Consider the following 22,126-nt stretch of genomic DNA (forward strand, 5'->3'; position numbering starts at 1 on the left):
CCATAGCACCACTCATTAGGCTGCTTCCCAGGCTGGTGAAGCACCTGTGGTTCATTAGTTATATCAGTGTAACTCCACTGATTTCCTTGGGGTTGCTCCTGATTTATGCTGCTACAAGTGAGGAGAGAATCAGGCATAGGCACCGACTCCGCAGGTGCTCTGGCGCTTCGGCACCCATGGAAAAAATAGTGGGGTGGTCAACTCCCACCAGCCACAACTGGTTAGCTGTTGGGCACTTGGCATGGGGCCTAGGGGGAGAAGGTGGTGGAGGGACAGGAACAGGTAGAGTGATAATGGGGTCTTGAAGGAGGAGATGGAGTGTGGTGGGGCAAAGCACCCACCAGGAAAAATTAAAGTCAGAGCCTATGCTGGTTGGAGTCCTTTCTCCCTACTGCAGCCCTAGGGCAGCCTGCATCCCAAATTCCTCATCCCTGGCCCCACCCTAGAGCAGGTACCCACATCTGGAGCCCCCACCCCAATCCTCTGCCCCAGCCCTGAGCCCCCTTCTGCACCCTGAACCCCTCCTCATCCCTGCCCCACCCCAGAGCCTGCACCCCCAGCCCTGAGCCTACTTCTGCACCGGGCTCTGCCACCAGGGATCAAAGAATAAACCCCCATAATCAGAGTGCGCTGAGAGTTACTGTACCTGTACTGTGCTTGAAAGAGTTCCTGTATGAAAGTGCTACTGATTGGAACGCCTGGTGCCTCGAGCAGCGCAGCATCTTCCAACGGTGGCTGAAAAAGAAAAGCAATTCCAAAGTGAGGCATACCAGGATAAGCAGGAGTGCCACATCAATCACATACAACTAAACGGGGAAGAGCCAAGTTAGGTTCTACTGAGCTAAACACACCAGGACAAAGCCAAGTATTTGAAACGGGATACAGCTGGCACATCATTAAGCTGCCAAACTCAACGGGTGGCAGTCAGGTGTCACCATTCACACTGGGCTGTGCTGGTGCACACTTGCCATGCATTGACTGAGAAGCTCTTTGCAGCCACAAGGGCCAGGAACAGCCCTCTGGCCCCAATCGCACTGTTAAACAGAACACCAATTGAAATGTTTTAAATATTTGTGGATGTTTTTCTACATTTTCAAATATATTGATTTCAATTACAACATAGAATATGAAATGTACAGTGCTCATTTTATATAATTTTTATTACAAATATTTGCACTGTAAAAATAAAATAGTATTTTTCAATTTAGCTCATACAAATACTGTAGAGCAATCTCTACTATGAAAGTGCAACTTACAAATGTAGATTTTTGTTCATAACTGCCCTCAAAAACAAAACACTGTAAAACTTTAGAGCCTACAAATCCACTCAGTCCTACTTCTTCTTCAGTCAATCACTAAGACAAATGTTTGTTTACATTTACAGTAGATAATGCTGCTTCCATGTTATTTACAATGTCACCTGAAAGTGAGAACAGGCATTTGCATGGCACCTTTGTAAACAGCATTGCAAGATATTTACGTGCCAGATATGCTAAACATTCCTATGCTCCTTCATGCTTCAGCCACCATTCCAGAGGACATGCTTCCATGCTGATGCTCTTTAAAAAAAATAATGCATTCATTTTTGTGACTGAACTGCTCAGGGGAGAATCGTGTCTTCTGCTCTGTTTTACTTGCATTCTGCTGTATACTTCATGTTACAGCAGTCTCGGATGATGACCCAGCACATGTGTGGTTTGAGCACTGGCCTGCTAAACTCAGCGTTGTGAGTTCAGTTCTTGAGGAGCCAATTTAGGGAACTGGGGTAAAAAATTTTCTGGGGATTGGTCCTGCTTTGAGCAGGGAGTTGGACTAAATGACCTCCTGAGATCCCTTCCAACCCTATGATTCTATGTTGTTCATTTTAACAACACTTTCACCGCAGATTTGACAAAATACAAAGAAGGCACCAATGTGAGCTTCCTAAAGCTAGCTACAGTACTTGACCCAAGATTTAAAAATCTGACGTGCCAACCAAAATCTGAGAGGGATGAGGTGTGGAGAATGCTTTAAGAAGTCTTAAAAGAGCAACACTATGATGCAGAAACTACAGAATCCGAACTACCGAAAAAAATAAAATCAACTTTCTGCTAGAAGCATCTGACTCAGATGATGAAAATGAACATGCATCGGTCTGCACTGCTTTAGATCGTTATCGAGCAGAACCCATCATCAGCACCGAGGTATGTCCTCTGGAATGGTGGTTGAAGCATGAAATACAATATGAACCTTTACCACATCAGGCACGTAAATCTTGCGACACCAGTTACAACAGTGCCATGCGAACACCTCTTCTCACTTTCAGGTGACAATGTAAATAAGAAGAGGGCAGCAGTATCTCCTGCAAATGTAAACAAATGTGTTTGTCTTAGCAACTAGCTGAACAAGAAGTAGGACTGAGTGGACTTGTAGGCACTAANGCGGGGGCGGGCGCGGGCGGTGACGGAGCCTCGGCGGCTTTGCCGAGGGACCGAGTCACGGGCCGGGCCCGGCCCGGATCAGTGAGACGGGAAATGCTCCGGGGCCGCCCCCCATGGCCGGGTCTCCGGGTGGGGCTCGCAGGCAGCGGGGCCGGGAGCGAGCGGAGTTGCCGGGCGTTGCTCGCCCAAGGCGGGCGTGGACACCCCTCGCTGGCCGGCGCTTTCCAAACGGGGGTCACGCCTGGGTCGCAGCCTGCCAGGCACGGGGCCGCTCTGCTCAGGCGACCGGGCTGTTCGAGGCCCCGGCAGTGCTGCTGCCTGGCTACGGCAGGCGAGTGCCTACCTGTCCGGGCACCGCACTGCACCCCGGAAGGGGCCAGCAGCGGGTCTGGCTCCTGGGCAGGGGCGCCATGGGGCTCTGTGCGCTGCACTGGCCCGAGCACCTGGCCTGGGACCAGCCAATGGGAGCTGGGGGTGGGGGGTGCCTGCAGGTGAGAGCCGCATGGAGCCACTTGTATGACTCCACCTAGGAGCCGGATCTGCTCCTGGCTGCTTGCAGGGTGCAGTCCGTGCTGCCAGGACAGGCAGGAAGCCTGCCTTAGCACCGCCACTGACCGAGAGCCACGCAAGGTAAACTCGTGCCCCAATCTCGTGCCTCAGCCCTGAGCGTGCGCCCCACCTGGAACCTCTTTCTGCACCCAAAATTCCTCATCCCTGGCCCCACCCCAGAGCCTTCACCCCCAGCCCAGAGCCCCTATCCCCTCCCAAACCCCTCATCCCCCAGCTCCATTGGGTTGTGAGCATCAACAGTTTTCTTCAACTGGGTCGCCAGAAAAGAAGTTTGAAAACCACTGCTCTAGGGAGTTCTAAAATAAGACTGGATGGATGATGTAAGAGCCCTCTTCCATCTATCGTGACATGAAATGGCATTGCTTTTTGCATGTGCGCCCTTTCCCCATTGTCAGCAGGGATCCGGTAATGTCTTACCGGCCTTTCCAACGCCTGATTACTCCTCTGACATGGAGCCAGACACTAGAGAGATGGTACGAGCACAGAACAAAAAGAAGAAGAAATCTGGGGGCTTCCAGTCTATGGGTAAGTGAAATGAATGGTCATAAATCTGAGGGCAGAAATTGAATTTTGATTAACATGGGGTGCTCAAACTTAGCTCAACTCAAGGCCACTTCAGCAACTGGTCAAGGCCTGAGTACCAGGCAGAGGAGCACATTGCAGGTGTATTCAGAAGAAATCACGTGTGCCAGCATGCATTGAGGCTCATGCTTAGATCAAAATTGGGGGTCTTTTTCTTTGCCTTCTGGAATTTGAACCTCTAAGTCACATTTTTGAGCTTTTTATCTGCAACTATTAGGGTAAGAAACTTTTTTAATGAAAGCTGATGTTATTCTCTAATCACATAACTCCAGAAGGTGGGATTTTAAGTAAAAAACAATAATATTGTGAGACTTGCACTAAAATAGTTGGCAACACTGCACCCCTGTTATCCAAGGGCCATTTAATATTGTGATCATATTTGTCTTTTCTCGTAGGCTTGAGTTATCCTGTATTCAAAGGGATCATGAAGAAAGGCTACAAAGTGCCTACACCAATCCAGCGAAGGGTAATGGACAGGCTCTCATTGCTCCAGTGTAACTTTTATGGGGTGTATGTTTGTTAAAGGTCCTGGGGGGTTTCCATAGGTAATTTCTGCAGTGCTTTTTGGGGTTGAGGTGGGAGGTGAATCTCACTGTGATGGTGAGCCTTAGCCACGTCTAGCATGTGGATTCCACAAGGCCCAGTGTTAGCAAAGGTTGCTCGACACCCCTGTAACCTACCTGTGGAACTCATTGCCACAAGATACCATTTAAGCTAAGAATTATAGCAGGGTTCTCAAAAGATACGGATGTTTATGTGAATTATGGGAACATCCATGGATACCCTAGTGATTGGCACAGGATAAGAATCCTCCAGCTGGATTGGAGCAGCATCTGTTCTTGTCTTGCAGACCATCCCTGTGATCCTGGATGGGAAAGACATGGTGGCCATGGCAAGGACTGGCAGTGGGAAGACAGCTTGTTTCCTCATCCCCATGTTTGAGAAGCTGAAGGCGCACAGTGCCCAGACGGGAGCACGAGCCCTCATCCTCTCGCCAACCCGCGAGCTTGCCTTGCAGACTATGAAATTCACAAAGGAGGTAGGGAGTGGAGGAAGCAGCATCAGCTGATCAAAGAGACACTGGGACTGGAGTAGCTGGGAGCTCTCTCATGGATGTGACTTGAGAGCATGGTACACGGAGCTTGTGTTGATACGGAGAGGCAATATAGTGCAGTAATTGCTGCATTTCTTGCATGACATAACGAACTTCTGGAACTCATTGCCACAAGGTATCATTGAAGCTAAGAATGTAGCAGGGTTCCAAAAAGATGTGGATGTTTTTGTGGATTATGAGAATATCCATGGATACCACAGTGATGGGCACAGAATAAGAATCTGAATAGAACAGAACTAGACATGGTGAAAAATGAGGGTGAAATCATCAGGCTTCAGGGCATAAGCCAACTGGCTGGGGTTAGGCAGATGTGCCTGTAGGCAGGTTATTCCATACTTGTCCAGTAGGAGGTTCTTTGCACCTACCTTTGAAATGTTTGGTCCTGGCAAGAGACTAGACTGGGGTCAGCAAATTTTGGCCCAAGGGCCACATCTGGGTTGGGAAATTGTATGCAGGGCCATGAATGTAGGGCTGGGGCAGGGGGTTGGGGTGTGGGAGGGGATGCGATGTGCAGGAAGGGGCTCAGGGCAAGGGGTTGGGGTGCAGAGGCCGCAGGGACGTGGTACTGGCCGCTTCTGGAGCGGCGCGGGGCCAGGGCAGTCAGGGAGCCTGCCTTAGCTCTACTGCACCATGGGGCTGGCAATCCCACGGGCCGGATTGAAAGCCCTGAGGGGCCGGATCCGGCCCATGGGCCATAGTTTGCGCTCCCCTGGACTAGACAAAGAGCAGGTGGCCCTTGAGTATGATCCAGTCTGCCTGCACTCCTGTGGTTTAGCTCATAAGGACAGCTGTCAGACAGTGCATGGGTACTTTCCATAACGCTGCAGGTTACCAAGTAGCAGCAGCCACTGCACTCTCTTTTGAGCGCTGATGGCTGGGTTACTACGTGGGCCTCCTGCTGCCCTATGGAGAGCCCCCCACATCGGTGGTATTGTGGGTTTAAAGATGGAGGCAGGTTGTACAAAGGGAGAAGCAGCCTGATCCAAAGTCATAGCAACTTCAGTGTGTTCATCCCTCCTGAGACAGCCAGGCCTCTTGCGCTGGGGTAGCCCTGGCAGTTGAAGTGAAGAGTCCCATGGTTGGGAATGAGGGGAGTGGGGAGCTGGAGGCAAGATTAGGATTGACAATAGATGGGGTGTGTTTTGTCCTGCAGCTGGGCAAGTTCACAGGCCTGAAGACTGCGTTGATTCTAGGAGGAGAAAGGTAAGTCAGTTGCAGTCTGCCCCTAAAGTGCCGGCAGCTGCAGCAGATTGTAAGGCCTTGTGAATGTTTTATAGGGAATGTATAGGGAAATAGGGAATGTATTTTTCCCTAGAATGAGTCAGTTACAGTAGAAATTTATGAAACATTGGCTAGATCAATGCCCAGATGAAATATTGACCTCGCTCAGTGACACTGCAGTGGGTAGAAACATCACAGCTGGGTATAGAGCCGGATTGCCAGGACTGAATCTGGGCCCTTCAGGGGGTCCCGTTAATTTTAAATGAATTTTTAAAAAAGTATATTGGCTCCTTTCAGCATTGGGACCTAGTCCTAGCCGTTGGCCCAGCTACTTGTATTTGTGCACGCATGGCGGGCTGGTGCGTGGCGGGCGGGTACCGAGACGGGCGCGCCTGGTGGGCTGCTGTGCCTTGCATTTGGGAAGGATTTCGGAAGCATGGTGCAGATGAAGGACCCCATTGGGCAGCTTACTGCTTTCTGGCCAAGCTGTTCGTTTAGAGCGATCCCTGGGAAGACGGGCTCAAGGATCAGGCTCCATCTCAGCCTCTTTCGCAGAAACCAGGTTGAGGGCATGAGGTTATCTACCTTGCTGCGGGGCTGGGTGGAGTCCCTTGTTGTCACCAGGGCTGTGTTATGGCTCCCCCTGCTGGTCATTATTACCAGCACCTCCGATTCTCTTTCTCCCCTAGGATGGAAGACCAATTTGCAGCTCTTCATGAGAACCCCGATATGTGAGTCTTAATGCTGAGGGCTAGCGGCTGTGTTCTCCAGATGTGGGCAGGTGGGGAAGGGTCACAGCATGGGAATGGGGCTCGTGGATGGACTTTTTCCTCTCTTGAAGCATTGAGATCCAAGGCGCATCCTGCACAATCCATCCTGTAGGACTGCCCTGCTGCTTTTTTCTCTTCGGTAACTGATCTGGAGTATCTGTGGTTGGGAGAGTTGGGTTAAGCTGTCATGACTTTCCTTTCTCACCCCCCAGCAGCAAAGTCTCACCTGCATTGTTTAATAGAATCAGAGACTTGAAGGCCAGAAGGGTCCATTATGATTGTCTAGTCTGACCTCCTGCACAATGCAGGCCACAGAATCTCACTTGCCCACTCCTGTAACAAACCCCTAACCTGTGTCTGAGTTATTGAAGTCCTCAAATCGTGGTTTAAAGACTTCAAGGTGCAAAGAATCCTCCAGCAAGTGACCCAGGCCCCATGCTGCAGAGGAAGGAGAAAAACCTCCAGGGTTTCTGCCAATCTGCCCTGGAGGAAAATTCCTTCCCGACCCCCAATATGGTGATCAGTTAAACCCTGAGCATGTGGGCAAGACTCACCAGCCAGCACCCAGGAAAGAATTCTCTGTAGTAACTCAGATCCCACCCCATCTAACATCCTATCACAGACCACTGGGCATACTTACCTGCTGATAATCAAAGATCAATTGCCAAATTAATTGCCAAAATTAGGCTATCCCATCATACCATCCCCTCCATAAACTTATCAAGCTTAGTCTTGAAGCCAGATATGTCTTTTGCCCCCACTACTCCCTTTGGAAGGCTGTTCCAGAACTTCACTCCTCTAATGGTTAGAAACCTTCATCTAATTTCAAGTCTAAACTTCCTAGTGTCCAGTTTATATCCTTTTGTTTTTGTCTGCATTGGTACTGAGCTTAAATAATTCCTCTCCCTCCCTGGTATTTATCCCTCTGATATGTTTAGAGAGAGCAATCGTATCTCCCCTCAACCGTCTTTTGGTTAGGATAAACAGGCCAAGCTCTTTGAGTCTCCTTTCATAAGACAGGTTTTCCATTCCTCAGATCATCCTAGTAGCTCTTCTCTGTACCTGTCCCAGTTTGAATTCATCGTGCTTAAACGTGGGAGACCAGAACTGCACACAGTATTCCAGATGAGGTCTCATCAGTGCCTTGTACAATGGTACAAACACCTTATCTCTACTGGAAATACCTCGCTGATGCATCCCAAGACTGCATTAGCTTTTTCCGCAGCCATATCACATTGGCTGCTCATAGTCGTGATGTGATCAACCAATACTCCAAGGTCCTTCTCCTCTGTTACTTCTAACTGATGTGTCCCCAGCTTATCACAAACTCTTGTTATTAATCCCTAAATGCATGACCTTGCTCTTTTCACTATTAAATTTCATCCTATTACTATTACTCCAGTTTACAAGGTCATCCGGATCTTCCGGTAGGATATCCCGGTCCTTCTGTGTGTTAGCAATACCTCCCAGCTTTGTGTCATCTGCAGACTTTATTGGCACACTCCCTCTTTTTGGGCCAAGGTCAGTAATAAAAACCTTAAATAATATTGGTCCCCAAAATGATCCCTAAGGAACTCCTCTAGTAACTTCCCTCCAGCCTGACAGTTCACCTTTCAGTACAACCCATTGTAGTCTCCCCTTTAACCAGTTCCTTATCCACCTATCAATTTTCGTATTGGGCCCCATCTTTTCCAATTTAGCTAATAATTCCCCATGTGGAACCAGATCAAATGCCTTACTGAAATCGAGGTAAATTAGATCCACAGCGTTTCCTTTGTCTAGAAAATCTGTTACCTTCTCAAAGAAGGAGATCAGGTTGGTTTGGCCACAATCTACCATGTTGTATTTTGTTCCAATTACCATTGACCTCAATGTCCTTAACTACTTTTTCCTTCAAAACTTTTTCCAAGACCTTGCATGCTACAGATGTCAAACTAACAGGCCTATAGTTACTAGGATCACTTTTTTTCGCTTTCTTAAAAATAGGAACTACATTAGCAATACTCCAGTCGTACGGTACAACCCCTGAGTTTACTGATTCATTAAAAAGTCTTGCTAATGGACTTGCAATTTCATGTGCCAGTTTCTTTAATAGTCTTGGATGAAGATTATCTGGGCCCCCCGATTTAGTCCCATTAAGTTGTTCGAGTTTGGTTTCTACCTCGGATGTGGTAATATCTACCTCCATATCCTCATTCCCATTTGTCATCCTACCGTTATCCCTAAGCTCCTCATTGAAGACTGAGGCAAAGTATTTGTTTAGATTTGCTTTGGCAGCACATATACTAAAATTGGGCCATGCCTAGATTATCCTTAACCTCCATTCCATCCTCAGTGTTTAGCTGTCCCACTTCTTCTTTCTTTTGTTTTCTTTTTATTTATATGGCTATAGAACTCTCTTACTATTGGTTTTAATTCCCTTTGCAGGGTCCAATTTTACATGGCTTTTGGCCTTTCTCACTTTGTCCCTACATGTTCTTATTTCAACAAGGTAGATTTCCTTGCTAATCCCTCCCATCTTCCACACCTTGTAGGCTTTCTGCTTTTTCAGGTCCTCACTACTCACCAAAACCAAATCTGAAATGGCATCCCCTCCTGTTGATTCTTCAACTGCTTGGTGATGGAATCCATCAGCTATTGCATCCAGGAAAATCTGAGCCCTATTATTATTAGCCCTTGTCCTCCAATCTATATTTGGATTTTGGTAGCACGTAGGAGCTCTTGTCAAAGAGCAGAGCCCTATCCGCTGGGCACTGCACACACGCAGAACAAGCTCACAGGTGCTGCATGCAGTGGTCTGATTCTGCGCTCGTGGTGTAAATGGGAAGTGACGGCACTGAAGCTGATGGAGTCATAACCTGTAAATCGTGTGCTGAGCAGAGTCAGACCCAGAGCCTCTTCCTATGTGTATTTCTGGGGGGAGAGCAGAGACTGGAGATGGGTCTTCCTGGAGTGGACCTGTCATCTGAATGTCCCTCTTGGCCTGGCAGATTTGGGCTGGAGAGGCAAGTGGGATGGGAGGGGGTTGGTTGGGAAGAGCTGCCTTGTCCTATTTTTCACCAGAGTGGAGAACTGCAGCTTCCCCAGCTCCATCTCTCTCCACCAGGACAGGTGGGTGCCTGAGTGTGGGTAGCACCTTGGCCCTCGCATGGAGTTGTGGGCAGCTGGGTGCCTGCTGCCCATTGGTGTCTGTCATTCCAGAATCATTGGCACCCCGGGGCGCCTGATGCATGTGGCTGTGGAAATGAACCTGAAGCTGCACAGTGTGGAGTATGTGGTGTTCGACGAAGCTGACAGGTCAGTTCATGACATTGCCGTAGCCGAGATTTCACCTTGGGGCATTTGTCAGCCCCTCTGTTCCTAGGGGCTCCCAGTAGGACCCTCCGTCAGCCAAGTGTGACAACTGCACCACGAGGGAGGAGCTGGGGCTTGGTGCCGTGGCTGGATCCCGTGGACATAGAGGTGGGAGTGTGGCTTTCCAGTGCCACAGATGGGGAGAGCACTCAGCTACGACAGGCTCCGAGCGCCTGATGAGTGAGATGTGAGGCCAGTGGGGGAAAATGGACCAGGTCAAAGATCTTGGGAAAGCAGCCAACTGGTGCAATGGTGCCCCTTCTTGTCTGCTGATGCTGGGCTAGATCTTCCACTTGCAGGGCCAGCACAGGAGCTGGCAGGTGGGATTCTAGGGCTCCTGGGTTTTGGATCCAAAGGCTCGTACTGGGAGGAAGCAGCTTATTCCGGTGCATGGGGATGTGCAGTGCCCATGCGAACACTGCTTTCCTGGGTGTTGCATGTGATGGTGGGGCCTGGCTGTGGGGGTGGGGGTGGCTTGCTGGGTTGTGTGGCTGCTGACCTTGGTGGTGTTGGCCCCCTCAGGCTCTTTGAGATGGGGTTTGCAGAGCAGCTGCAGGAGATCATCGCCCGGCTCCCTGAGAGCCGCCAGACCCTGCTTTTCTCTGCCACGCTCCCCAAACTGCTCGTGGAGTTTGCTCGGGCAGGTAAGGAACATCCCCACCCAGCCCCACGCGGGAGAGATGGGGGCTAGATGGAGAGGGATAACAGGCTGAATGGCAGCTGAGCTAAGAGTAGTTTTAGCTGTGCTGACCTGTCCTTTTGGGGGAGGAGAAGGGTTCCTCACCTGCTGTTGCCCCATTCCCCCAGGCCAAGTGCATCCACGCTGCCTGTGTCCCATCTACTCCTTTCCTCTGCAGTTCAGGGGACTGTGCCCCGGTCTCCTGCAGAATGAACATTAGTGCTTGTGAGAGCAGGCAGCTAATTAAAGCTGCGGCATGGCACGCTGCGGGCAGGGCTCCAGCTCCTCCGCCTTGGGTCCGCTGGCACATCCCCTCCTGACCTGCAGCACCCCTTGCTGGGCCAGTCCAATAGGCCATTCAGAAGCTGTGATTGCCCCGCTGTACGTGTCTAACAGTGAGTCTGCTACCTTGGCCTGTTCTTACTCAGTGTGAATTCAGGCGCCCCTTGCCCTGGGCTCATGTTCTCCTGCCTCGTTCACAGGTCTCACTGAGCCAGTCTTGATCCGGTTGGATGTGGAGACCAAGCTCAGTGAGCAGCTCAAGGTGAGATGCGCCTGGGGGTCTTCAAGGCTATTGAGTTTGGAAGGGCTGGGGTAGAGGAGACTGGGGCCATCTCTTTGTTCTGGGCCTGTACAGCACCTGGCACCATGGGTCCCTGGTCCATGCCTGGGCCCTAGGCTGTAGTGCAATACAAACAACTCCCCGTTTGTCTGAGCTCATCCCAGCAGAGCTCTCAAATTCCAAAGAGCACTGCTCTCCGTGTTGGGGAAGGAGGTGGAGGGCCCTTCCTTCTCAGCCCCTGCTGGGAGGGTGCCAGAGTGTGTATGCATCTGCCTTTCTCTGGACTGCTGCATTTCACAGCTGCAGGCAGTGTGCCTCGCCCCCTTCTGGGGCTAGTAACTGACGTGAGGGTGGACGAGGTGCTACCGGGAGCCTGATCCCATCAGGAGCCTCAGTTAAATGTGGCCCTGACAGCATTAGCTGGTGTTGGCACCAGGCAGTCGTGGGTAGAACCTGAGCCCAGGTGAGGCAGACAGACTTTCAGGGTGGTTTCCCCAAGCCTCCAGGGAACCAGTTTAGATTGGAGGGCAGGGGAAACGTTCCATCCCTTCCCGTTAGCCCCAAGAGGTGCTTTCCAGACAGGGCCAAAGAGCTTCGCAGCCAGAGGTGCCAGAGAAACCACGGGTGGTGGGCTGCAGCACAGGGCTGTGTTATTTCACTGGAAGCCCCTAGGAGCCTCGGTGGTGTCAGGACACTGGTGCTGGGCGCTTCACAGCACCTGCCCCAGTCAGAGTGAAGAGAAAAAACAGCCTGCGTTGTTAGCCCTAGCGTCTCCGGCTTATGACGCTTCCAGGGGGGCCATTGAGGGGGCAGTGAGGGGCTTCCCACTTCACCCCTCTCTCTTCTGGCAGATGGCCTTCTTCCATGTACGCGCGGATGACAAGCCGGCCGTGCTGCTGCATCTGCTGAGGAGCGTGGTGAGGCCTCAGGATCAGACAGTCGTCTTCGTGGCCACCAAGCACCATGCGGAGTACCTCAAGGAGGCAAGTCGGGGATCCAGCGTACCATGGGCCTGGCACTACCTGTGCTGCACAGGCTGGGCCTGGTGGAGCCATGGGAGATGTAGCAGGGGGTGGGGATACATGCAGTGCTGAGACCAAGGCAGAAGGGGCAGCTGCTGGGGGGGCTGCTTGCCAAGGCAGGGCGGAGGGGGAAGGAGCACTCTGCTTCTGTGGTGCTGCAGGCCTCTGGCTGAAGTGGTGCCAGAGCATACAGCAAGGTTGGTGTGCTGGGGGGTGCTCCTGCCTCTTGCCATGCACCAGGTGGCAGGGGAGAGCTGGGGGCTCATCACCTGGGTCTAGTTTTTTTTTTGTGTGTGTGTGGTGTGGAGAGGTCTAGCATGCTGCTGCTTGGCCAGCCTAGGTAGGAGGCAGGGAAGCCAAGGGGAGGGAGATGCAGCCTATCCTGAAGCTGCCAGATGGAATCTCTCCTCCCTTGGCTCTGACTTACGTTGAGGTCCCCTGGTCTTGGGGCAGTTCTCCCCTGCTGGGGGCCAGGCACTAACCTTTGCTCCACCCTCCTTCTCCCTCCAGTTGCTGACAGCGCAGGGTGTGAATTGCACCCATATCTACAGCTCCCTGGACCAGGCGGCCCGGAAAATCAACATTGCCAAGTTCGTGCATGGCCAGTGCGCAGTGCTGATTGTTACTGACGTGGCTGCCCGTGGCATCGACATCCCCATGCTGGACAATGTCATTAACTACAGTTTCCCTGCCAAGCCCAAGCTGTTCCTGCACCGTGTCGGTGGGTCTCTGGGGCTGGCCGGGCCGCGGGAGGGGGCTGGGCTCTAGGGCACAGCTGCCTGTCCTGCTTCAACTGATCTGCTCCCTCCTGCCTTGGTCGCAGCTCTGCCCTGCTGGTAAATGCCATGGAGAAGGGAAGCCTCTCTACCCCCAAATATCCTCCCCTGCTGAGCAGTCACCTGCCATTGCTGTGGGAGCCATTGCTGCAGGACATGTCATTAACAGCTGTCCCAGCCTGGACTCCCTGCCGCTGAAAGCTTTCTGGGCTGGAGCCCTTATCCTGGGGCTGGGCCCTGTCCAGGACCCTGGGGGAACGCAGCATTTCAGGGAAAGCCACAGGAAGGTCTCAAATCTCAGTCTGCGGGGCAAGGCCCAGGTAGCCAGCTAGGCCAGGCCCAGTGGGAGGGGGTGTGCAGTTTGGGGGTTATTCCCATTAGTGGCACAGGCACCGGTTGCTGGGTCCCTTGAGAGCAGCGGAGTACATGCTGAGATTCACCATCTGCAGTGGGCACAAGAGGGTGAGAACGCTGTGCCCTTGTCCAGCTCTCCCCTGCATGAACAGAATGATCCCCGCTGAGCATGGGGGCCAAACTTGGCTTCTTGACCTCAGTCCCCTTAGCAGCTTCCCTGCTCCCAACCAGAGTAGGCCCATTAGCCAAACCCTGAGTCCGTGACTGTGGTTCCACACTGCCCCAGAGTTAATATGGAGCTATTCTGTCTTTCTTTCCCTCCCAGGCCGCGTGGCCCGCGCTGGCCGCAGTGGCACCGCCTACTCCCTGGTGGCATCGGATGAGACTCCATATGTCTTTGACTTGCACCTGTTCCTGGGGCGCCCGCTTACCCTTGCGAGCCCCCACGAGAAACCCTCAGGTAAGGTCCATCTGTGTACTGGTCCCTTGTCCCCAGTGGGGGGGGGTGAGGTCTCACTTGGCATTCCTGCTGGGGCTGGGTTTGCCTGAGGAGACCCACACTGTGGCTATGGTGATGATGCTGCCAGCCTCGCAGGAGGGCTGGGTCTCGCTGCCCAGCCCCAGGGTGAGGAAGCACCTTGTCTCTTGCAGGCCTAGATGTCTGTGCAGGCTAACAAAGGGGTGATGGGGAGCTCTGGCAGCAACACCGAGCTCCCCTGCATGGTAGGAGGGTGACTCCTGCTGCCAGAGGCCCTGTCTGCAGATACTCCACCCTGGCACAGGCCTTGTTTGCACTATTACCAGGGCTTAGCTTTCTGCATCCCTGAGCTGCGCTGACGTAGCGTGGCCCAAGGTCTCAGCTTAGGGGCCCAGTTAAGGTCCCATCTGCACGATGCAGTGAATCCCTACAGCTTCATCACTCTGGACCTTCCCTCCCCCTCTGTCCTCTCTGAGGTCACCCTTTGTGTGTCCAGGACACCATAGTGGCCATGTCCTTCCCTGTAGTCCAGCCAGGCTCATGCTTGTTTCTATTCTGGAGTAGCTGTTCAGAGGCATAGTGGGACTGGCACAGCACTGGAGTGGGAAGTCTGGAATGTGGAGATCATAGGCAGGGGATGTTCTGGGTGGAGGCAGGGTGTGGGGAAGAGATCAGCTGTGTATGTCTTGAAAGGTTCCAGCTGCTCCACCCCTCTTAGCCTGGGCCTTGTCCCAGTGGGGCCCAGCGCCCCATTGCAGAGGGCTGCTGCAAAGGCCACTCTCCAGGTCCCTGAACTGGGTGCAATCTTTGTTCTCCCTGTCCCAAGTGGACACATGGGATGGGCTGAAGCATGGGACCCCTGGGGAGAAGCTGCAGGTCCCGCACCCCTTCTGTCCTGTTGCAGACGGGGATGGGGTGTTTGGCAGAGTCCCCCAGAGCGTCATCGACGACGAGGAGTGTCTGCTGCTCACTGACCACGAGGGCTCGCTGGACCTGCAGAGCCTGCGCAAGGTGTCGGAGAATGCGCACAAGCAGTACCTGAAGTCCCGGCCTGGCCCCTCGCCCGAGTCAGTCAAGCGGGTGAAGGAGCTGGACTTCTCCCTGCTGGGCATCCACCCACTCTTCAGTGAGTGCCTCTCTCTCTCTCTCTGCGCCCTCCTGGCACGACGGGAGCTGCAGGCTGCTCCCACCCTGGGCTCCTGCAGCGGGGCCCATTGGGTGAAGCTAGGGCAGGAGCTGCTGCTGCACTGCTCCCTACCACACTTCCAGCTGGAGCAGCGGGGCGCTCCCCCCGTAGCCAGTGCTCATCCAGCATTGCCTACAGCACCCCCTGCTGGGGGAGAGGGGGCCTGGAACCTCTGAGAGAACGCTGGGGTTTCCGGCTGGGATTGGGAGCTTGGCTATGTATTAGGCACTCACTGCTCTTTGTCCCTTCCTCCCTCTCTGGGCTCCTGGCTCAAAGGTTCTTGCTTTGGGGAGGATGAGCTGGAGAGACTGAAGTTTGTGGACAACATTAAAACCTACAGATCCAAAGCAGTGAGTACGAGCTGTGATCTGACACCAGGCCCCGGGCCTGTGCTGGGGGGAAGGGAGCTCACTCCAGAGCTGCCAGCGGCACTGCCTCATGTCAGAGCGAGGGGGCTGGCCTTTGCGAGCCCCTGACTTGGGTGTGCTGCCAGGTGCAGCGACCCAGCCAGAGTGCCACTGAACTGAATCTTGGCCATCCACCTTGGCATCCCAGAGAATGAGGCTCACCCCTGGTGGGGGAGGGGTAGCATTAACCCTCGCAGTACCTCTTGGTGCAAGGGAGTGTGCTTTAGGGATCGCTGCCCCTCCACTGAGATGCAGCTGCCCAGGAGTTTAAGGTGGGAACCAAGGAAGCTGGGACTCAGCTGCAAGTACAGCTCCTCAGGCTCTGGGAAGATGCTTCCTGCCTGCACCAGGGCTGCTGGGCTGGCTCCCTCCATGTGTTACTGGTGCTGGATGAACAGCTCCACCAGCCCCTGGGACCAGAGACCACCAGGTTGAGCTGCGAGCCCAGCAGACAGCTCCACCTGCCCCCAGGGAGAGCGAGGGGAGGGGTCTCCCAGGGTACGCGTCACTCACGGGTTCCATCTCTCGGACCAGACCATCTTTGAGATCAACGCCACCAACAAGACCCTGGCCAGCGATGTGATGCGAGCCAAGCGGAGCCGCGACCGCAGCCTCATTGACAAGTACCAAAGGGGGCAGCAGGAGAGACGGGCTGGGGCTGTGCTGGGGAGCCGGGACCCAGCAGTCCCTGCCCCTGAGGAGGAGGAAGCAAACCTCCAGGTATGGACTTGGAGGATGCCAGTTTCTCAACCACATCCACCACAGGGCCTGCCTGGGGACTCTGGGAAGTGGCTGGCCCCGAGCCCTGCACTGTGTAGTGTCAGCCCATGGCTGGGGCCATCAAAGGGCTGGCTAATGTCAAGGCCCCGGTAACACTTGCTGGTCTGTGGGTTGAGATGGGGGTTGGTGGGACTGTGCCGGGGGCAGGGAACAGTTTGCACAGTTGGTAGCATTGCATAGCGGCAGGGGTTGGGTAGGTATCTGTACCCAAGGCACCAGCTGGATAAGCTGGCTTAGCGGCTCCTGCCTGGAGAGTAGGGTGCACCTGGCCCTCCTGTCTGATCTGTGTCCCAGGAAGTGTTCTCTGCCATGGTGGGCAGGAAGCGGAAGCGGCACCAGGTGGGAGAGGGCATCAGGAAGAAGCAGCGGCATGAGGCACAGCGGGACAAGGAGTTCTACATTCCCTACCGGCCCAAGGACTTGGAGAGCGAGCGGGGGTGAGTCACTTTGACCAATGCTCCCAGCGGCGGGATCCCCTGCTTTTCCCAGCTCCCCGAACTCCTCTGACCTCTGCCTTTCCCTCGTGTCCAGGCTGAGCATTGGCGGGGAGGGCAGCGCCTTTGAGCAGCAGGCTTCTGGTGCCATGCTCGACCTTCTGGGGGACGAGACCCACAACATGAGCAAGACCAAGCAGTTGCTCAAGTGGTAAGTGCCTGACCTGTAGGGAAAGCGAGAAAAGCTTCCTGCTATGGGGAGGGCCGTGGGGACAGTTACCCCTCACACGGAGCCCTTTGATCCCCAGCAGGCAGCACCAAATGGTGGATTTTGCCTGATCATCCTGTCTTCCTCCCTCTGAGGGCTGGGGGTGGGATTCTCTCCACCAACCAGCTGGGCTGGGGCTTGGTTGCTTGTGCCCCTGGCGCTTGGGGGGAGAGCGCTCAATCTTCCAGGTGGGGCTGATCGATGAGCCCCCATTTCTTTCTGCCCTGCCTCCACTCCAGGGACCGCAAGAAAAAGCGGTTCGTGGGGAAAACTGGCCAAGAGGACAAGAAGAAAATCTGCACAGAGAGTGGCAGGTACATCAACGGCTCCTACAAGAACAACCTGTATCCTTCCAGACTGGGGATGGGCTGGGGGCACTCCTGACTGGCCGGGGCGGAGGCAGGGCAGGAAGTGACATGTATCCAGCCATGCCTGAGGGGCTCTTGCTCTCTGCCCTCCCAGGACTTCCTGACTGCAGGGCACCATGGCAACTGCAGAGGGTGCGTGTCTGTGTGGCAGGGAACAGCTGTTTCCAGCAGCAAGGGGCTGGGCCCTTCTGCGGTGGCTGCAGAGGGGCAGAGGCAATTCCAGTTTGCAATAGCGGGATGGCGTGGCTGCCTGCTGGCCATTGCCGAGCTTTGCAGCTGGGGATCTTACGAACTGGGGAGTAGGAGCCTGGGCTTCCTTCCAGGAAAGTCTGCTGAGGGAGAGAGCGGCAGCAGGCACAAGGGAGAATGCTCCAACTGCCAGCTCCAGCCTGCAGGGTCCTCTTCCTTTGCGATGCCCTGGGGCCCCGAGCTTGAAGGGGGGAAGCGCAGGGATTGGGATTAAGGTGAGGGGAGAAGTCACGGAGGGCTCGCCCCCCTCAGCCCTTTCCTTAACCCGCCGCCCCCAGCTATGAGAAGTGGAAGAAGAAATACAAAGTTGAAGAGTGGGACTCCGAGGAGGAGGCGAGGAGCGAGCCGAGAGGCAAGATGCACCGCAGGGGCAGAGGTGAGTGCATGGGGGTGAAGGCACTGCCCTGTGCAGACATTGGTGCCTGGGGGATCCAGGCAGGCTGAGACCCAATGGGTGGCTGATACGCAGGATAGAGTCAGCCTCACTGCTGGCTAGAGAACTGCTACCACCGCAGAGCCCAGCTGGCTGTGCAGGGCTCTGCTGTGTGTGCCAGCCCCTGTTCCCCCCTAGAATCCATTCCCCTTGGCATGGCTCTCTAGCGCAGTCCCTGACCGGCACCTTGGCCCCAGGGCTGGCTGCATGTGGGGAGCTGAGCAGGGGGAGAACTTCTGGAGAGGGCTTTGAGTAACTCATTCCCTCTGCAGGAGGCAAGCAGCTGGCGCCCTCCCCAGGGAAGCATGGCTCCCAGCAGGGCAAGGTGCACTCAGAGCTGAAGAGCAAGCAGCAGATCCTGAAGCAGAGGAAGAGGGTGGCCAAACAGAACTTTCTGCAGAAGGGCGGCCTGAAGCGGCTGAAAGGCAAGAAGCGGCAGCGGGTGCAGGAGCTGCGCAGCATGGCATTTGGCCGTGGTGCTGCCAAGAAGGGTCGAATGAGGAAAAGGATGTAAAGAACAGAGCATGGGAGGGCAGCAGGCTGGATCTGAGCAAAGGGCTGATTCCGAGCCATCTCCCCTTTCTGGGGGGTGAGCTGCCCCATGCAGGCACCGGCCTGGGCAGGAGCCATTAAATGACATTGTGGTTGGTTTTCAGTTTCTGTTGGATGTTTGTCTCGAATGCAGCTTGGGGGCAGGGGGAGATGGAAGGAGTGCTGGCTGGGGAACGGGGGGGCAGGGGCAGGGCAGGGCAGGGCTAGCTGCCTGCCCCTCTGTCAGTACCTCTGGAAAGTCTCCAGCACAAGCTGTTAAGGGAGCTGAAAGATGGCCCATGCCAGTGCTAGAGCAGGGGGGAGGGAGGTGGGCAGGGGGCGTTGTTTCTGTTTCCTTGATCAGCTAACTATCTTAGAGTGCTGGAAAACCTGTCTGGGGGAACCACAGCTGTGCTGGCCTGCGCCACTGACCTGTGTCTCTCATGGAGTATGCAGGGGTTCTAGTCTGGACTGGTTTTCACCAACTACTCACCCCTTCTCCCAAAGGACATTGCTGACATTGTATGAGGCTGCTTTTAAAAGCAGTTTCTGATCATAGCACCTTCCCTCCCCCTCCGGGCAGCAGCAACGCTTGCTGCTCCCTGCTTTCATTTGTTCCTGGAGAGCCCACTCTCCAGAAAGTGTAAGCTAGACCATACATGAATTTGACCTCGAAGCCCCCTATGCAGAAAGGTAACAGCAGAGAGGGGTTTCAGAAAAGAGCACTCACTTTCCGGGCTGGCAGCAAAATACTATTTATGTAATAAGAGCTATCAATCTCAGAGCACATTGCAAAGGTGGTCAGTATTGTCCCCATTTTACAGATGGGGAAACTGAGGCATAGGGATGACTTACCCAAAGTCACCCAGCAGACCAGTGGCAGAGCCAGGACTAAAGCCCTGTCACAGTCCCAATCCTGTGCACTGTCTAATCATTCCTGTCCAGCTGTTTTCACCTGGTCATTCTATTTCTCTGCCTCTAGCCAGATAGTTCCTTATTCTCAGGGCTTAGCTCCTTACCCAGCTGCAGGTCCTTCCCTGCCTCTTCAGCTACGTGACCATTGGTGGGAGCAGTAAGTGTCCTCCAAGCTCCCTCTTGCCTGTGACACACCATCCCCTCCCAGCTATGTCAGTTGTGTGGGAGATGGTGCTCCCACAAAGAGAAGCCAATGCTAGATCAAGAGATGATCAGAAAATCCCCCTTTTAATAAAGAGCCTCCAAAACTGCTGGTGAGAACCTGCACACGTGCTTTCTACAGAGGAGCCTGGGGGAGTTTTTTCTCCTCTGGTAATACCAGCTGTGTGTGGTGCTCCACTCTTGGCACATAAAAAGATGAAGGGATGTCCCCAAAGGAAAATGAATGAAGGTGCAATAGGCAGCCACAACATGGCCAGTACGAACTGGGACAGTTAGCTACTTCTGCAATCCAGTGTTACCTATAACAGTGCAGGTGGCAAGAGGCAGCATGTGCAGGCCCTGAGTCAGCCACCTGCAGTGAGAAAACGTCACTTGAGACTTTAAATGCTTCTTGGGTCCCCTCAGCTGTTCTCTCTTGCTCAGGGCTGGATGGCAGTATGCAAAGTGGGGAAATTGAGCAGAGTTTGACTTGCTTTTAAAAAGGGGTCTTTTTTTTTTCAGCCTAAATTGAACTAAGCTTTGTCTCAAAAGTTAATGTAAATAATGGTCCCCCACTTTTTTTACTCCAATAAACAATTTTTGCTATTGTCTTTCAACCTCCTTGCTGTGTGTGCAACACAGACAACAGCCTAAGGAGACATCTGTCCCCAGGCTTAGGGGACATGGGCTGGAGAAACTGACCCAGGCTAGTTTGGCCCCAGCTGTTGTGAACGCACAGTCAGTTTGGATTTTGGAACCTTGTTTAAACTAAATCAAGGAGGTGATGAAGTGTTTTAGACTGGGTCAGGCCATTGCTGCTTTAATCCCCGCATTGCTCAAGGATGGAGCAAAGTATTTCCCCAGAGGGGCTGCACATTCTACATAGGTCCTGATGTTCCAGAAGAAGGTTGGAAGACTCCAGCCCTCGAGGTTAACAGCGCATCTATAGGAAGAGTTGATGGCTAGAAATACCTGAAGATCACTGACTTCTGTCCCATGCACTTCAGAAGCCTCCCCGAAGCAACAAAGTCCTGACATTGGGGCTGTCCATTTGGCTGAGGGGAGGTCGTGTCTGTAGAAGTGGCCATAGCATGTGGCAAAGGTTGCAGGTGTGGTGATTCCATGGGGCAGCAGAAGAGGAAACTCCTCTGACAAAGGTCTGGTGGTTGTTGGCACATGGCCCTGGTCCAGCTGCCACAGAGCTGGAACAGAGAAGAGAAATGGATGCTGTAGTGCAGGGGAAGCTGCAGCCAGCTCTGCCTTCCAGTTGCCATGTGAGCCCACCTAGCTTAGGCCCTTTCTACCACACAAGCAACGAGGCATAAGCACGGCTGGGATAGGACCATGTTCCAGCATGGCTGGTTGGTTGTTTTTTGCCACTGTGCAGAGGGCTAGGATCAAAGACCCAGACTTTAGTACCAGGTACACGAAGACAGTTATTGTTCCACAGGCAGGAACCATATGAGGTGTAGAGCAGGGTCTGACCCAGGGGTCAGGATCTATCATAGCTCTGTGTGCCTGGGCCAAAGCCAATACACATCCTACAGCTCCAGCTTGGGCCCTTTGGCCCATCAGCTCAAGGTGGAGCCCCAGCTGTGGTCAGCTCCAGAGGGTTCCAGTTCAGTCACTGGGATGGTGGCCATCAGATGGGCTAACAATCACGGTTGAGTTTTTTGAATGCAGGCTTTGTCCACAGTACCTCCCACTGTTTCACTACACCAGGGTGGTATTCAGCCTGGGATTGCTGGCCAGTGGGATCAGTCACAACCTGCAGCACAGCTCCCCTGACTGGTGCAGGGCACGGGGTGCAGCCAGACTTGGTGCAGGGTCTGGGGTGAACTGACACTGGAAAGAGAAAATGGTTTCTAACCATCAGAGGAGGGAGGTTCTGGACCAGCCTCCCATCCCCACCCCTCCCCAGGAGCAGAAGCTCAGCTGAACAGCTGGAGCTCTGGAAGTTTGTGAATGGGCTGATGTGAGAGGGCTGCTGCACTAGCAGGGCCTGGACTCCATGACCCAGGGCCCTTCCAGGCCACTGGAAAATGGGAGGAGCTGGCAGCACCCAGCCGTGGTTGAGCAGGATTGACCCCAGCAAGTTCCCTCAAACGCAAGAACATTCAGGAGCCATGGTTCCTGCACCGCCAGTCGCTATGGTCAGTGGGGTGGGTTTGTTAATTTCAGGCATGATACCCCCCAGCCTCTCCCTGCCAGCAGTGTCTGGCTGGAAAGAGCAGCTGTGAGTAGTACTTTCTCCCAGTGCCTGCCCTCCACCCATTGGCCCATCTAACACTGACTTTGTTGGTCTCTGCACAGATTGGCAAGTGTGTCTGTTATCTTTGCATAAATTGAGAGGTGTAGGTGGGGAAATGCTGCCTTCATTCCTGCCTAGATCAGGCTGCTGGGCTGGTGCTTTGAGCCAATGCAGGGTACACTCCTATGGGGCAGGAGTCAT

General features: G+C 53.8%; 1 protein-coding gene across 3 annotated transcripts; it reads left to right on the plus strand.

The window, feature by feature from the left end:
* Nucleotides 1–3,328: 3,328 nt before the first annotated feature.
* Nucleotides 3,329–19,762, plus strand: DDX54 (DEAD-box helicase 54). 3 transcript variants are annotated; one of them, XM_032789221.2, is made up of 19 exons: nucleotides 3,329–3,515; nucleotides 3,968–4,038; nucleotides 4,423–4,611; nucleotides 5,840–5,889; nucleotides 6,597–6,638; nucleotides 9,879–9,974; nucleotides 10,554–10,675; nucleotides 11,193–11,254; nucleotides 12,124–12,255; nucleotides 12,805–13,015; nucleotides 13,750–13,884; nucleotides 14,807–15,028; nucleotides 15,365–15,438; nucleotides 16,030–16,215; nucleotides 16,570–16,712; nucleotides 16,807–16,920; nucleotides 17,217–17,321; nucleotides 17,873–17,970; nucleotides 18,300–19,762. In XM_032789221.2, exons 1-19 carry the CDS (start codon nucleotides 3,344–3,346, stop codon nucleotides 18,539–18,541), a joined length of 2,466 nt encoding a protein of 821 aa, XP_032645112.2. In that variant the 5' UTR covers nucleotides 3,329–3,343; the 3' UTR covers nucleotides 18,542–19,762. The 3 variants fall into 3 exon arrangements, with proteins under 3 accessions (XP_032645112.2, XP_074916161.1, XP_074916162.1); XM_075060060.1 differs by lacking the exon at nucleotides 12,124–12,255 and having other exon boundaries at nucleotides 3,353–3,515; nucleotides 18,300–18,682; XM_075060061.1 differs by lacking the exons at nucleotides 3,329–3,515; nucleotides 3,968–4,038; nucleotides 5,840–5,889 and having other exon boundaries at nucleotides 4,524–4,611; nucleotides 18,300–18,682.
* Nucleotides 19,763–22,126: the final 2,364 nt, after the last annotated feature.

The sequence above is a fragment of the Chelonoidis abingdonii genome, chromosome 22 (assembly GCF_003597395.2).
Source record: "Chelonoidis abingdonii isolate Lonesome George chromosome 22, CheloAbing_2.0, whole genome shotgun sequence".
Taxonomy (NCBI): Eukaryota; Metazoa; Chordata; order Testudines; family Testudinidae; genus Chelonoidis; species Chelonoidis abingdonii.

What these genes read in the sequence shown, in the direction of transcription:
- DDX54 (XM_032789221.2), top strand. Translation starts at nt 3,344, where the DNA reads ATGGCATTGCTTTTTGCATGTGCGCCCTTTCCCCATTGTCAGCAGGGA. An exon ending in GGGCATCCACCCACTCTTCA is followed by an intron (nt 15,029 to 15,364) that starts GTGAGTGCCTCT and finishes CCTGGCTCAAAG; the next exon opens with GTTCTTGCTTTGGGGAGGAT. An exon ending in ACCAAGCAGTTGCTCAAGTG is followed by an intron (nt 16,921 to 17,216) that starts GTAAGTGCCTGA and finishes CCTCCACTCCAG; the next exon opens with GGACCGCAAGAAAAAGCGGT.